The sequence below is a fragment of the Echinops telfairi genome, unplaced genomic scaffold (assembly GCF_000313985.2).
Source record: "Echinops telfairi isolate 266 unplaced genomic scaffold, ASM31398v2 ScPeMD7_60;HRSCAF=208, whole genome shotgun sequence".
Lineage (NCBI taxonomy): Eukaryota > Metazoa > Chordata > Mammalia > Afrosoricida > Tenrecidae > Echinops > Echinops telfairi.
This window is the reverse complement of record NW_022103958.1, coordinates 27,540,826-27,556,746: the sequence shown is the minus strand read 5'-3', so window position 1 is coordinate 27,556,746 and position 15,921 is coordinate 27,540,826. Positions and strand designations below refer to the sequence as shown.

Sequence of the window (15,921 nt, the reverse complement as noted above, 5' to 3'; positions counted from 1 at the left end):
CTCCAGTCTCTCCTCCTCCCCGGTCATCTGCTCCTGTGTGCTCTGGTCAGATATATCCTTCTCCCGAAGCTTCAGATTCAGTGCCATCCTTTGACTTTCATAATTTTAAAACGCACAGCAATCCAAGTTTCTGTTTGAAGAATGGCCTCTTGGTCCAGATACAGTTCCATATGAGCACAATGGAATGCTCTAGAATTCCAAGTCTTCCAATTGCTATCCATACCTTTTTATGATCAAAACAGTCAAATGATGTGCATAGTAAATAAAGCACAAGTTAAAAATGTATAGTTAGTTAGGAAGAAAAAGAAGTCTGAATTGGCTGAGTCACTCTCTTCTTAAAGTGCTTTCAAGCAGCCTCATCTTAAAACACTTGCAGCACCTTCTGTGTGGCTCCACTTTGAATACTGAGAGAGGAATCTTCCTAGCAGAAAGACTCTAGTCCATTTGAAATGTTGTAATGCTATTCTTACTTCTGCATGAAAGAATAACATATTGCACAACAGTTAAGTGCTCTCCCACTAACGGAAAGATTGGAGGTCCAAACCAAAGGTTATGCGGGATAGAGATCGACTTCCACAAAGTTTACAATCAAGAAAGACCTATGGGGCAGGTCTACTCATTCTCCTGTAGTCTCTGTAATGGGAAAACCCATTCCTTCGCATCTGCAACCACCACTGCGGAATGTCACTCCTCTCCCCCCCACTCGACTGCCCAAGTAATTTCATCTCTGGTACTTCTTAGGTGGCCGAGTATAAGCCAAGAATTTGTTTTCGGGAGATTTTTGTATCGTAAGTAGCAGGTCAGTCAGTACTGGTAATGTTGTGAATTATTTTTATACTTATTAATTGTGTCTGGTGATAAATACAATGTGTTGAACAGAGTATCTTAAATTGTAAGCAACCTGAACATTGTAGTAGGTATTATTGGTATTATTAGGATAAGCATTAGTAATTCTACTTACGTTTGCTAACAATTTAAAACTTTTATTTATCATCAACACCACAGCAAGAATTTTCAGAAATGAAGAATGTGTATCTGACAAAAATAAGACTAAAATGGGATATCTCCACAATTCAAAATGTAACATGCTTTATTTCTTCTACTCTACTTGAATTGTTGTCCAAAGTAACTGCTATCAATGGTTTGCCAATACATATATTTAACTGTAAATTTTGATCATTTGAGATTACCAGGCTTCTCGAGAATTAGAACTATTCTGTTTTGAAGGGAATTTGATATTTCATTTATCCATTGTTGTTAGCTAAACCAAGGCCTATTTATCATTATTACAAATCATAATTAGAATTTTTGAATTTGTTTTTTTAAGTCATTGGCTTCTATTTTCATAGATTTTGACTATTCTTTATTATTTGCTATTTTTTAAATTTCATTTATTAATTGACTGAAAAGAATAGATTTGTATATATTTACATATACACAAGTATATGCATATGTGTATACATAAACATGGTGTACATTTCTATCTGTTTACATATATGTATATGAGTACACGTTTATGTGTGTGTCTCTGTGTGTATCAATATGTGTAGATGTGTTTGTGTGAAAAGAAAAGCATAATTTATTTCAGAAATGGATTATTTTCATCAATCTTCCTTGATAGAAAATTAAATTATTAAAAATAAAAATTAGCATGTAATTTATAATCTTTCCATTAGAAATGAAAAACTTCATGTAATAGGTAATGTGCTAAATAGAAAATGTATGCATTACTATAGGAAAGTACACCATTGAGACCAAAATTTCAATAACACAGTTCAAAGGGAGTCCTAACTCATTCACTAAGTGAGCTTTAAATTGGCATTTAAATTCCAAAGCATATGGAAAGGTCAGAAGGATTGCTGAACAAAGATCTACTTTGGAAATCCTCTTGGAAGGAAAATTCACCAAGTATATATATTTGGTATATAAATATACCAAAGTTGCAAAGTTACATGGAATAATACTTACTATAAATATGTGACAAACTTATTTCTTTTTCTTCTGAAATACAGCTCTGAGAAGGAAATTGAAACACACTTGATTAGGGCTGGGGCAAGTGCAGGGTGACCAAAGAGATATATGTTAATTATCAAGAATGTATTATGAATTTCTTGGATCTTAATTTAGGAATAATTATTTTAACACAAGCAGAAGAAATTTATTTCAAGGAATAAATTAAATAAAGGAGAAATTGAAATAAAATGTTATAGCCAATAGAAAAAATGCATTAAGATAGCAAAAGAAAGTTCCAGTGTATTAAAAATGATGACAACTTAAAATAGGTTAAATTTATGAATTGAGATTTTAGGACAATACAAACTATTAAAAATAAGTGAACAAGGAAATGTACTAATTTTAAAATATTGCATACTTAAGATAAAAACCACAAGGGAAAGAAAAAATGGCAGTGATATTAATACCCAGAAAATACAGTCTAAGACAAAAAGTTATAAGGGCAGACACTTTATACCGTCAATGAGAAAATAATTAAGATGGAATTATAAAAATAACCATTATCATGATAAATGTACTAAAAATGTAGTTCTTCAACTTTCATCAATTTGCAAATGATTGGGTTCCAGGAGAAATCAGTATAAAGACACGGTAAAGATCTTACACAATCAATGAATTCTTTTTAATTGTAAAATACATAGAAGAATCTCCAAAATGATCTTTGATCATGAATAGCATGTTTATAAGAATTAAAACTGTATTGATCCATAACTGAAGTTCTAGAAGTTCAAAAGATGGACATCGCAGGAGAGGGGAGAGGGAATAGTCATTATGGGGGAACATAGATGCATGTCTGTTGAGTGGAGTGGAGGGAAGAGAGGGCTGACCTCCAGTTGTGGTGCAGGACGAGAGACTGATGTACTCTAGGGAACATTAGATAGGGAAGGTTTTTAGTGGTGTTCAGCAGAAAGGCAGAATTGACCGAGGGTCCCTGGGGATATTCTGGGAACCCAGGCTGGATGCAGAGGAACACTGGAACCCTGAACCCTGGATCTTCAGGGCCCACGTTGTGCATCAAGGTCTCTATCACTGAGACCCTCCATGGGAACTCCACTGAGTAAACTGGATTCTATCCCAGACACAATTGTAACCTGAGGACTAAAGCTGGTGTCTGAGGGAGACAGCTGTAGCAAGAGCGGTGAACTGTGGGTTGACAGACAAACAAGGTCTTGCTACATCAATGCCCTGTATTGATATGTATTATACCGGCAACACTGTGACAGCCATTCTCTTATAGTTTGCTTATGCTTGTTTATAGTAGGTTGTATAACAGAGGCGTGTTACCTTTGGGGCTCACCCTATTGAAGCTGTGCTAAGTGTTTCTTTGTATTTCAGTAAATGAAACCAAAGTACGTTGAGCCCTATAAGGAAAGAAAATACAGCAAGTGTTTGGTGGGAAGGGGGCTATAAAGGGATGAGGAGAATAAGAGGGAGATGATGTCAAGAAGACCAGGAGGAAAAGTATGTTTGGAGACTATGGAAGCAATTCTGTAATTATGATTGAACTGTGGAAAGCTATGACATATGTATCAACTCCCAACTTAACAGAAAATTAAAAAAAAAAAAAAAACAATACATAGAGCCCGAAATTGGTATGGGGCTTGCATTAAGTCCTAGATCCAACTTATGAACAATCAGTTCTTGCTTCATGGCCCTGCTCAATACTCACGTTCCTGAAATGATCACTGAAGATAAGGGTGCTACAGCAAAGTTTGGTGAAGAAAACAGATGGTGCCTGGCTATCAATCAGAACAGTGTCTGAGGTTTTTTGAAGGCTTGTATTCAAACAAACAGCCATCTAAGCGAGGAGTCACCTAAGCCCACACAGATGAAGCTTGTGTGACCTAAAGATGGCAACTACAAAACTCAAATTTGTTGAAGGGAAAAGCATCAGAGCTAAAATTATGAACACCCAATTTGTGGAGGGACCTGCGGGGCCAGTGGGAACCCAATATCCAGCTGCAGAATATCTAGTCAGGCTGAGCCACTGGCAGATCTGCTCTGGCCACAGGTAAGAGTCTCAAACAGCCTTACTAACAGGCAGAGACCATTGTAATCTTGATTATACTTGATCAGCTGCCATAATTGGCCAGTGGATCACTGTATAGATGTGACTTAAATTTGTTCTGGTGCAAGTATCTCTTACTGGTTCCAAGACAGAAATTTCTTCCTTGGATTAATGAATATTGATGGGGGTCTTTTCCTTCTCACGTATTGTTTGTAATTTTGCCTTTACACTATTATGATTTTACCCTTAGCACTTTAATACCATTTTGTTTTTTATTATTTCTGTTGAGTCTCCTAGCTGTGAAGCATAGGAGGAGTGGATGCATAATGATAATAACTGATACAAGGATACATGGTATACAGGAGTGGGGGTGGCTGACAGGGAGGAAAAGGGGATTTGGAGAGTAAATAATGAAGGCAGGAGGGAGAAGGGAGCACTAGAATGAACTGTGATCACACAAGTCATTTTAAAGGTGATTTAACCAAAAGTGGGGATGGGGATGCTCTAAAATTGATGTGGCAATCATTATACAATTCTCCTGGCTATGATTGGGCAATCAAACTATTGTATTACATTCTATGTAAATTATGTGCTAATATAACACCATAAAAAGAGTATAGAATATGTTCTTCAAATGTATTTTAATAAATTTAAACTAATTTTAAATGGCCAAGATAGTCTTTAATTTTGAAAAGTACAAAACAAATTCTCCAATACCATGCTGCTGAAATAATTAAAAAATATTTAGAATAGAAATGTTTCCTATGTTGTGAATGGAATGACATATGTTCTAACTCAGAGTTCAGAAAGATGACAGAAGCCTTAAAATATGGAAAAGGCATGTGTTTATTATAATTATGTTATTTTTATTATCAACATGTGTGTGGTTCAGTCTAGAGGCAGATAGGGCTTATATAATTAGAAATCATCAATATTCTTCCAAATTGATAAGAGCTCAAACACAATAGTTTTTTCTTAAAAATGTCCAGGCAACTATTAATGAAAAAGCATAATTTAAACTTTTTTATGCTATAGATTATGCTAAAATTACTCTCTCTGCTACGCAGACTATAGTTGATGTAATTGAAGGCTGGCTAATCAAGATAAAGTCAAATAACTGTAATTGCAATTATTTAAAAAGAAAAAAATAATTTGGATTTACTTTTTACTACACTGTACTGGTATAGATGTAAGACCACACAATGTTAATGTGTAGCTCTTTATTATATATCTAACTTATATTTCTTTTTTCCCTTAGTAATAAAGTTTATGTTTATGCTAATTACGTTGTATATGCACATGGTTTTCAGTGAGCTCATAGTAAAATGCTGTGAAACATGAATATGAATTTCTTAGTATATTCCAAAATACTAAAATATAAATCTTTGAAAATGTAATATATGGATAAAACAGTGTTTTCCTAGGTATGTTGGGAAATAAACTTTAATTTTATTAGAATATTTGTTTCTCTTCCTCAGAAAATTGTGGAGTGCACATCTTTCAAACTTGTCTTCCTCATAAACACACTAACAGAGGAAGGAAGCAGGTTCTCTCAGTTGTATCCATAGAAATTAAATTTGTTAATACTCAGTATGTGGATTTCACTTTTCTAAATTTTATTGCCTAATATTCTTTAAGTGAAAAAATTGCATTAGATTCAGGAGAGGACGTGACATGAGAAATATGTCTGCTGATACCAGATGGATCTTGGCTGAAAGAAAGAATGCCAAAAAGTTGCTTATTTGAGTTTTGTTGACTTGATAAGGGCATTTGCCTGTATGGATTAAAATAAACTAGGGATAACACTGGGAATCAGAATCTGGAATCCAGTCATTGTGCTTATATAGAAATTATGCATGGATAAAGAGACTGCTGCTCAAGCAGAACATAGGTATATTACATGGGTAACTCAAGAGAGATAAGTATCAAAATTGTATCCTTTCACCATACTTATTCTATATGTATACTGAACAAATAATCCCAGAATCGGAGCTATATGAAGAAGAATGTGACTTCAGGACGGAAGGAAGGCGTATCAGTCACCGTCTATATGCTTGTCAAAGGCAAAGAAGACTGGAAGCATTCTGAACGGACCCAAACACCCCCACTATCCAGCCGATTCTGACTTATTGCAGTTCTATAGGACTGGGTAGACCTGCTCCTCTGGATTTCTGAGACTGTAACTCTTCAAAGCTCATTTTACTTCCAGTGGCTGGTGATTTCGAACCCATTAAACTTGAGATTAGTACCCAATGCACAACCACCAGGGCTCCACTTGAATACTAGGTAATGGCAATCAAAAACTAAATCCTTCAGTATGAATTGCAAATGTATGTAAAGAAAATCAAAATGCTCACAACTGGACAATAGACAACATTATGCTAAAAGGAGAAAAATCACTACTGTCAAAGATAGAATTAACTTGAATCTATAAGCATTGCTCATGGAAGCAGAAAGAAATCAAATGACATAGTGCCTTGGGAAAATCTGCAGCATAAAGTGACTTCTTTACAACGTTGAAGGACAAGGATGATAATTTGAGAAGTAAAATGTGCCTGATCTAATTCACAGTATTTCTTATATGCATGTGAAGTTTGGGAAATGAATAAAGAAAACTGAAAAAGAAATAATACATATGAATTATGATTGGCCCCAAAATATTGAATGTACCATGGACTATCAGAAAAAAAAAATCTGTTTTGGAAGAAGTACAGTCCTCACGATCCTTAGAAGTGAGGATGGTGTCACTTTGTTTCCTGTACTTTGGACATGTTGTCAAGAGAGACGTGTCCCTGGGGGTGGCCTGGGATGGGAGAGGGAATCGTCAAGCTTGGTAGAGGGTCAGAAAATATAGAGGAAGACCCTTAATGAGATAGATGAACCATTGCTGCAACAATAACCTCAACTATAACAAAGATGGCTCCACATGGCTTAAGACTGGGCACTGTTGAGAGCAGTGGTTCTCAACCTTCCTAATGTTGTGACCCTTTAATACAGTTCCTCCTGTTGTGGTGACCCCCAAATTATAAAATTATTTTCATTGCTACTTCATAACTGTCATTTTGCTACTGTTATGAATCATGTAAATATCTGATAGGCAGGATGTATTTTCATTGTTACAAATTCAACATAATTAAAGCATAGTGATTCATCACAAAAGCAATATGTAATTATATATTGTGAAATATTTATTTCTACTTACAAATAAATGAAATTTGTTTTGAAGCATGGTGTAGCATGGGTAACAGTCTTCATGCCAGGTACACCTATGTGGGCATATGTGCATGCGGGCAGACCCGCCCGGAGACGGATAGAGGAGCGGTGTCTCAGTTCCTAAGACCATCAGAAATAGGTGTTTTCTGATGGTCTCAGGCGAGCCCTGGGAAAGGGTCGTTCAGCCCCCAAAAGGGTCGCCACCCACAGGTTGAGAACCACTGCTGTCTAGGGTCGCTATGAGTCAGAAATGAGTTGAAGGCACCTAATAATAAGGGAAACATAATTCAAGTTAAAAATAGGTGCCAATGTTTGACTCATTAAGGATAACGTATTGTTGTTCTTTTATTTTTTATTTAAATGATATTTTCTCTATCTTAAAATATTTCACAGTCATTTGCGAGGGATGCTTATTTTTCCAGAATTGTTAAATACTGCTTTATTTTTATGCCAATGTTCTCAAAAAACAAATACTTTAGTTATAAAATGAATAATTTCTATGTACTGAATATTTACATATTACATTTTTTTACATATTACATTTTCATAGTATTTCTGCCCTTTATTTAGCATTTAAAGAATTATACCCTTGACATCACAATATATTTTCATTATGCTTTTAATTACAGTTAGTGTTTAATTAAGGATCTCAACACTACTAAAGTGTGAGGATTCAGGGATCATAATGGATTCTATGGATAACAGGTTATTACTAGAAGAAAGATGTCATTAATTAATTATTTAATGAGCATTTTGTAAAAATATAATTATTTTTCTTCTTGTTCCAAAAGTGATTGGGTAGAAATGAGTGAAGATATGTATATGGGTATGTGTAAGTAAGCATCCACAAGACATTTTATGAATGAAGTCTTGTGTCATTTTGACATGTGCAATGTTTTATGGAAATACACTTCTTGTCCTCTTGCTGCTGCTGCTGCCACAACTAGAGCTAAAAGTGTAAAGGAATCAGCCTGTTGTTCCACCCATGTGAGCAGCAGGAGCAACATGGACCCTAAAACCCTTCTGCTCTCACCATAATCTAACGACAAGGTCAGTGGTTCAAATATAACAACTGACTTGGAGGATAAAGATGACTGCCTATTCCTGTAAAGAGTTCAGTCTTAGACACTATAGGGAGAATTTCCACTTTGTTCTATAACACTGCCATAAGTATGAATCAACTCAATGATAGTAGGTTTGATTTTTTTATTTGGTTAGTATTTTTTTGCGTAATTTAAATTTGTCCTGAAATTTAATATAGCAAAAACAATGGGTGTGATCATTAGCACAAGTTGTTCCTTCTGATTTAATCTTTTTAGTTAGATTTTTCACTCTCATCATAACAAAAAAAAAACATGAAGATGTTAACAGATGTTCCAAATGAAAACAGGTTTCAAATGAAAACTTATGGAGAATCAAACCCAAGAGTCAAAAGTCATGAAGCTTTTATACCTCAAAAATGGTTATTTTTTGCCCCATCAGAAGACTTGAGACAGTAATGGATTAAGATCACAGATAGCAATTCTTCCATATGAGTTGGAATTCAATCTAAAGAAAATTTAAGTCTCTACACAAAGAAGTACACAGCATCAGTATAAGTGGAGAAAATATTAAAGTTTTCAAGAATTTAATTAGATTCACAATCAATGCTCATGGGAACATCAGTCAAGAAATGAAATGATATGATATGTTGCTTCACAAGATTTATTTAAAATGTTAAAGGCAAAATATGTCAATTTGAAGATTAAGGTGCACCTGACACAGGATGTGATATTTTCAATTACCTCCTAAGTGTGGAAATTGGACAATGAAAAAGGAAAATGGTTGGTGATTAATGCTGAGTGACAGAAGAAGAAATCCATTGGTTTTGGAGGAAATCGAGTCAAAATGTTCCTTAGATGTGAAAATGGTGGAACTTTTATCTCTTGAACTTTGTACATGTCTGGAAAGAGTGAGATAAGGACTTCATTTTTGATTCAATAGAGGGTTAGCCAAAAAGAGGGAAACCCTCAAGAAATAGATTGACAGAGTGGCTGCAAAAAATGGGCTCAAATATAGCAGCAATTTTGAGGATGGATTAGGAGTGGAAGGTGTTTAATTTTGTGGTGCATAGAGGCACTATGCACTGTGTGCATCATAAACAATGGACAACCTTGAAAAAATGGGATTCACTTCCCCAAAACATCATACATAGGAGGAGGCATCATGGTTTCTTTGGTCCAATACTGATACTATTCTTTGTGGCAAGGAAAATCACTCTGCAATTACTTTTAAATCTAGTCAGAGGTCAAAATTTTCTGATGTTTTAGAGAAACGGAGTCCTTTGTCCAACCCTGCAGTATAGGTACAAAAAGAACCACATTTTAAAATTAAATCTTTATCTGGTAAGAAAATCAGAGTCAGATTGTGCAGATTCAGCTTCCTAGTTGAAAATAAATCCATCTTTAATTACATGAGGATGGGTAATTTTAGGTAATCAGTGAATATAAGAACTTCAAAAAGTTTGCATAGTAAGTCCATTATCTTTCTGTACCTTTGTTTTTTTCACAATCATTTTGAAGCCCATCATGTGAATGAATTGAGTTATGGATGTTTTAATGAATGAAAATTGTGAACTTTATTGTTTTGTTTCCGTTTCATATTTATGAATAAATAGGTATTAGTTTTTTCATATCCTGAAGAATCGTGAAAATAAATTTATGAGAGACATAGGAATTCATTTTTCGATGCATCTACATAATTTTCTATTTATTTTCAGATTAATTTTTTAAAGACTGAAGTGGAGAGAAAGAGCAAAATGATCCGAGATCTCCAGAATGAGGTAAGGTTTGTATTTCAGGTAAAATGTATACAACTTTAAGATCACACAGAACCACACACATTGGCCACACATTTGGAGTATTGGTTTTGCTAGGGTCATTCCATCTGTTCCCATCCATAGCAACCCATGCACAGCACAACAAAGCATTGCCTCCCTGCACCCTTCTCACCACTGGTCCTGGGCTGGAGCCCTGAGGATTGATCATATGTAAACTGGATTTCAGTTATGCAAATCCATATACATAAAGATATGATTTGTGTTATTAGCCCAAACATCTCTAACACTTTTTCATTTACAATTATGTTTACTAGAACTAAAATTACTATTTGTGTATTTATTTGTGTATTTATGTGTTTACTTGTCGCCTAATAGTATTGCATTCCTTGGGAAAGAAAGCTCTCTAGGAATCAACTGCAACTTAGTTTAAGTTTGAACCAATCTAGAGTAAATTTAGGATAATTTTGGCATAAGAGACATCTGAGTACATAAGTCAGCCATTAGCACTTGCATTGTAATCTTTCTAACATAAGGACCCTTTGAAATATTCTATGGAATTTACTCTTGATTCTTTCTCTTTTAAGTAGCTATTTTCACAATATCACCATCACTTTTCCGTTTTCACATTTTGTTTTATATTACTTATACATGCAATTAGTTAATTATAGCCATTAAACCATGATTTGGCAATGATAAAGCTTCCTTATTTAGTCCAACTAATTATGGCTTTATGGTTTATTTTGAATCAATCTTTTCAGTCTTTACCGATCCCCAGATCCTTTTCAAGTGAGATTTTTGCAACAGATGAGTTACGTTATTCCAAGTAGTTTCCACCTTGATTTCAGGGTTAGGCAAAGACTATACAAATGCCTTGGTATCAAAATCCTATAGTACTCTGAATATGACAGTAAAAATCTTGATGTTCTTTACAGTATGACCCTAACTTTAGAACAATATATAGTCTCAACAAGGTACAGACTGGTCATAGTTAGAAATCTGTCTTTCCTACAATGTGATAATGCACAGTCTCCACAAAACCAGAACAGGAGCTGTGACAGAAAATAAAGTAAGGTGAACTTTAAGTCTGTTCTTAGCACCAAATAGTGGAAACACATTCTCTAACTCCAGATTTGAAAATGGAGGCTGATTTCCCCTATTTTGTACTTTCTAGAATTGGAATGCTAAGAGATCCTGAATAATATAAAGATCAATATCAATGAATCTCTTACCATTCTGAAATTTAAAAAATAGATATATTTGTATTTTCCAAGGAACAAGGTCTAAAATCTCAGAGTCCATGACTGCAAGAACAGATAATAATGATTTTGGAAAGCTAATAAGCACTGATTTAGAGGAAATTCTACTGAATTTGGGGGAGAAATACCATTTAAGCCAACTCCTGTGGTGGTAAATCTAAAATAAATGATTCCATCTTCTTGCTTCAATAAGCACACTGAAATGAAAATGATAAGATATTTCATAGTAGGATAGAGTGCTTCAGGGTCATCCTTCTGAAAATGGATTCTTATGCCTGCTTGCAGATGAATAGGTAGGAATCTGAGTGAAGTACGTGTTCGTTCTGAGTCTGGGACATGCCTGAGGTATTTTTAAATGATTTTTATCATGGTATTCTATTTTATTTCTATTGATTTGCATTTCTTAATATCTGATTGATGAGCAATTTTCATTAACTGGTTATTATGGTTCATGTGTACTAGTATTTAAATTTTAATGCAACCCATATCTGGCATTTTCTGTCTTCCAGGCATATAGCTTAGCCATTTTTCATTTGGTTTTTAAGCAAGGAAGAAGCCAATGCTTATTTTAGATGAAAGTCTTAGCCACTTTTGTAAATCTGAGCTATATCTATATATCAGAGGGAAAACAAGAAACATTTAATAGGTCCAAATTTGTCTATAGACATACTCTGTTATTGCTCCTTTAGAAAGTATTTACAAGTAAATTTTATTCATGTATTTATTCATAGAATAAAATTCAACTCCTTTCCAACTTTGTGCGTGAATACAAATACTGATAAGTTTCCTTTATATGAAATAATCTCTGAACATGAAATATTTGAAGACAATATTAAGTAATAGCTATACAATAAGCAATATGTGTATCAAACAACACACTATCATATATGCTGGTAAAATTATAATTATATAAATTACCATTACTGCTAAAAAGAACTACAATATAAAATATATTTTGATAAACATGGTACAATATAATGTCAGAAGGGGACACATGAGAGAATACCACATACAGATTTGGTAGCTAATGAGACTTTATGAAAGAGATTGCTTTATAAAGACCTGGCAGGATTAGAATGTATGGTTATTCATTCATAACGTAGAATGAAAAGCTGATGATACCTCAAGAATTCCCTGTTAGTGAAATGAATGCTACATGTTTTATCAACAGGAAGTTAATGATTTTCTGTCGCTGCATCCAATTCCAGACCAGCTTGCTAAAATAGAGTAGATTTGCATTTTCCAGATCCATTTTATTAGTATCTTTTATCAGGGGGTATCTATCTCACTGATAAAAGTCAACACATAATAATATGCTTTCAAAAATACATCTTTAAAGTTCTTATATCAGATGTAAACACATGAAACTTTTTACTGTACAAGGAAAAGTAATTTTTATTCACCAGTTCAGAGATAAATTAGGACTGCTTAAACAAGATTTTTATCTATATTTTGTAAAGAAACATTGCTATAAAATAATTCTACTGAGTTATAATTTTCTGCTGTATAATTCTGAATGGCTGCCTATATATATATTCTTAAAAATGTAAATGGTGTTTTTTTCTCTGCTGGCTGCATTTTGGTCACCAATTCTAGTGCATGATTATAGGAATATCTACTGTTTTCTGGCATACTTCTGAGAAAGGTTAATTTTTATACTATTTTAAAAAAACATTGCTTTATGCTTGGCAAATTGTATGTATGTCAAAGTGTTGTTAGTTCTATAATTGCAATACATTTGAGATATTGAATGCATGTTATGCTTTCAGCAAGTGAAAACTATTTTCACCCTAATAATTATTGTTGTGATTAGTTCCTGAGATAAAATTATTTCATCTGTAAGCAATGTTATACACATGGAACTAATTGATTAGGAATAGTTCTGAGCAAGCAAACTAAACACTGCATTTTAGTTAAATAAATATTTCAAGATAAAACTGGATACATATTTATCAGTACAGAGGATAGAAAGTCAACATACTTCAGGGGAACACAATTCAATCCATAAAACTCCATCCTTTATACCTGCAAATTCACATAATGTCCATATGCAAAATATATTCATTCTAACATCACATCCCTAAAAGGCATAACCCTTAAGTCACAGCCCCAAACGTCATATTTGTGTTGTCTAAAATCTCATTTTCAAAATCCTCTAAATAAGATATGGATCAAACTTTTGTTATAGTTCACTCTGCTATACTCTGGAAAACTAAAATACGACTTTTCTGATTGCCAAGTACAATGATGCAGCATGCATAAGGTAGATACTTTGATCCAAAAGAGAAATTAGAGGGGCAAAAGAAGCTATGGGTACCAAGCAATTATAAAACCTTGTAGAAAAAATCCACTATATTCAAAGATTTGAAATCTGATATTTGGTTGAAATGGATGGTGGACCTCACCTCCGTACCTTTACTACAGGTCCAAGCATCTAGATCTAGACTCTAGGGAAGAGCTCATCGTCCTGGGTTCTTTGCAGCAGTCTTCAGTGGAACACCATGACAGTGTCATCACCCTGAAACATCAAAGTCAGACCTACTCATTAAAATCTTGACTATGTTCTTATACTTTAAAAACTAAAAAAATGGTGATTCGGATTCCTAGACCCATGGTGACTGACTTCTAAACTTCTGCCGACTTCTAAACTTCTCATAAGATCAACCATTATTATCTCAGCGCTGAGCAGCACTATAAACCTGTATTCTGTCCTTGAAATCCCACATTTCAAGCACCATGTCTTTGTTCCATCCTATATTCAGTGGTTCTCAACCTTCCTAATGCCACAGTCCTTTCATACAGTTCCTCATGTTGTGGTGACCCCCAACCATAACATTATTTCCGTTGCTACTTCATCACTGTCATTTTGCTTACTGTTATGAATTGTAATGTAAATCGCAATGTGTTTTCTAAGGGTCTTAGGTGACCCCTGTGAAAGGGTCGTTTGACCCCTAAAGGGGTCATGACCCACAGTTTGAGAACCACTGCTATTTCTATTTCCTTCTTTTACTATAAATTTGCAGCTTTTGTAAATGACTAATCTCTGTAAGTTGTCCATCTACATTTTTGGTATCCCTTCCAGAACATGCCTTCTTAATTTTTATATGAGTAGGCAGAGGATGAGCTAATCCTTAAAGGTCTGGTTGCTCTTTGTACAGTTTATACTTTAATTTATTACATCGCACACCTTATATGAAAAATGAAGATGTCAACCTGTCACTTCAGGAATTTGCTCAGGAATAGTCTTGGTCAAATACCCACATTGTTGACTTGGTCTATTGTTTGTTTTGTTGTGGGTCTGTGCAAGATTGCTAAGCCCATCGGTGCTAATTTGGGTAGAGAATGGATTTCTAAGTATTTGTACCAGCCCTACAGATGACCAAATTTGTTGGAATATGTTCAGTAACTGTGTTTAAAAAATATTCTTTTGATTTCATTTTGATCTGTTGTTATTACATTTCTAATTCTAGATATTTGCATCTTCTCTACCTTGCCCTTTGTTAAGTTTCTAGTGGTTTGTTGACTTTATTTATCATTTCAAAAGAACAAATTCTTGTCTTGTTGATATTTTCCATTGTTTTTCCGTTTTCCAGTTCTTTTATTTGTGCTCTAATTTTTATTATTTACTTTCTTCTGTTGTTGGTGCTTTTGTGCTGTTGTCCTTATTGTAATTATTGTAGGGGTGTGTTAACGTGTTGAGAATGGTTTTCTCCTCTTTTTAAATGTGTGTTGATTGCTGTAAGTAGTCCTCTGATAACTGCTTTTGCCGTGTCCCATAGGTTTTGATATGTTATGATATTATTCTCATTTGTTTCATGCAACCTCCTAATTTCATCTCTAATGTGCGCTAATATACAGTCCTCTTTTAAGTCGTGGGTTGTGGAGTTTCCATGTGTTTGTCTTTATGTTCCTGTTCTTTCTGTTGTTAATTTCCAGTGTTAGGACACAGTGATCCGAGAAGATGGTTTGTATGATTTCTGTTATAATTTGTCAAGGCTTGCCTTGTGGCCTTGTGGTCTTTTTTAGAACATGTATCATAGGCAATGAAGAAGAATGTGTCTTTTTGTGTTGGTTTGTAAATAATAGGAGGCCAAGCTGTTTATTTTAATCAACTTTTCTATTTCTCTATTGAGTTTTTCCTGTTGCTCGATCTTTCCATGAGAGTGGCATATTGAACTCTCCTACTATTATTATCCATCTGATGATTTCTCTTTCCATCTCTTTGAGGATTTTGTTAATGTATTTTGAGGATCTTTCAGTGGACATGTGCATGTTTATTATGACTATATGCATATTGATCCTTTGATCATTGTGTAATGTCCATTCTTATCTCTCATTATATCTTTTACTTTGAACACTATTTTGTCAGAGATTAATATTGCCACTCCTGCCTTTTTTTATTTTGGTGGGGGCTTGCTCTTGGCTTAGTAAAATTTCCTCCATCCTTTGACTCAGTCTGTTTTATTCTGTGAGTTTCAGGTGTGTCTCTTCAAGGCAGCATATGAATGGGTGCTATTTCCTCATGCAATCTGCTACTCTTTGTCTTCTGGTTCTGTATTTAGTCAATCGAAGTCCAGTGTTATGAATTCTACATGTGGGTTAGTTGCTGTCAT

General features: G+C 34.3%; 1 protein-coding gene across 3 annotated transcripts in view; it reads left to right on the top strand.

Annotated features, from left to right (window-relative positions):
* The window catches only part of LUZP2 (leucine zipper protein 2), a 598,898-nt gene that overhangs the window by 286,050 nt on the left and 296,927 nt on the right, over positions 1 to 15,921 (top strand). For all 3 annotated transcript variants that reach the window (XM_004708247.2, XM_045291093.1, XM_045291092.1), the window contains exon 5: positions 9,993 to 10,055. In XM_004708247.2, coding sequence (XP_004708304.1) covers positions 9,993 to 10,055 — 63 coding nt within the window. The remainder of the gene's footprint in view (positions 1 to 9,992; positions 10,056 to 15,921) is intronic.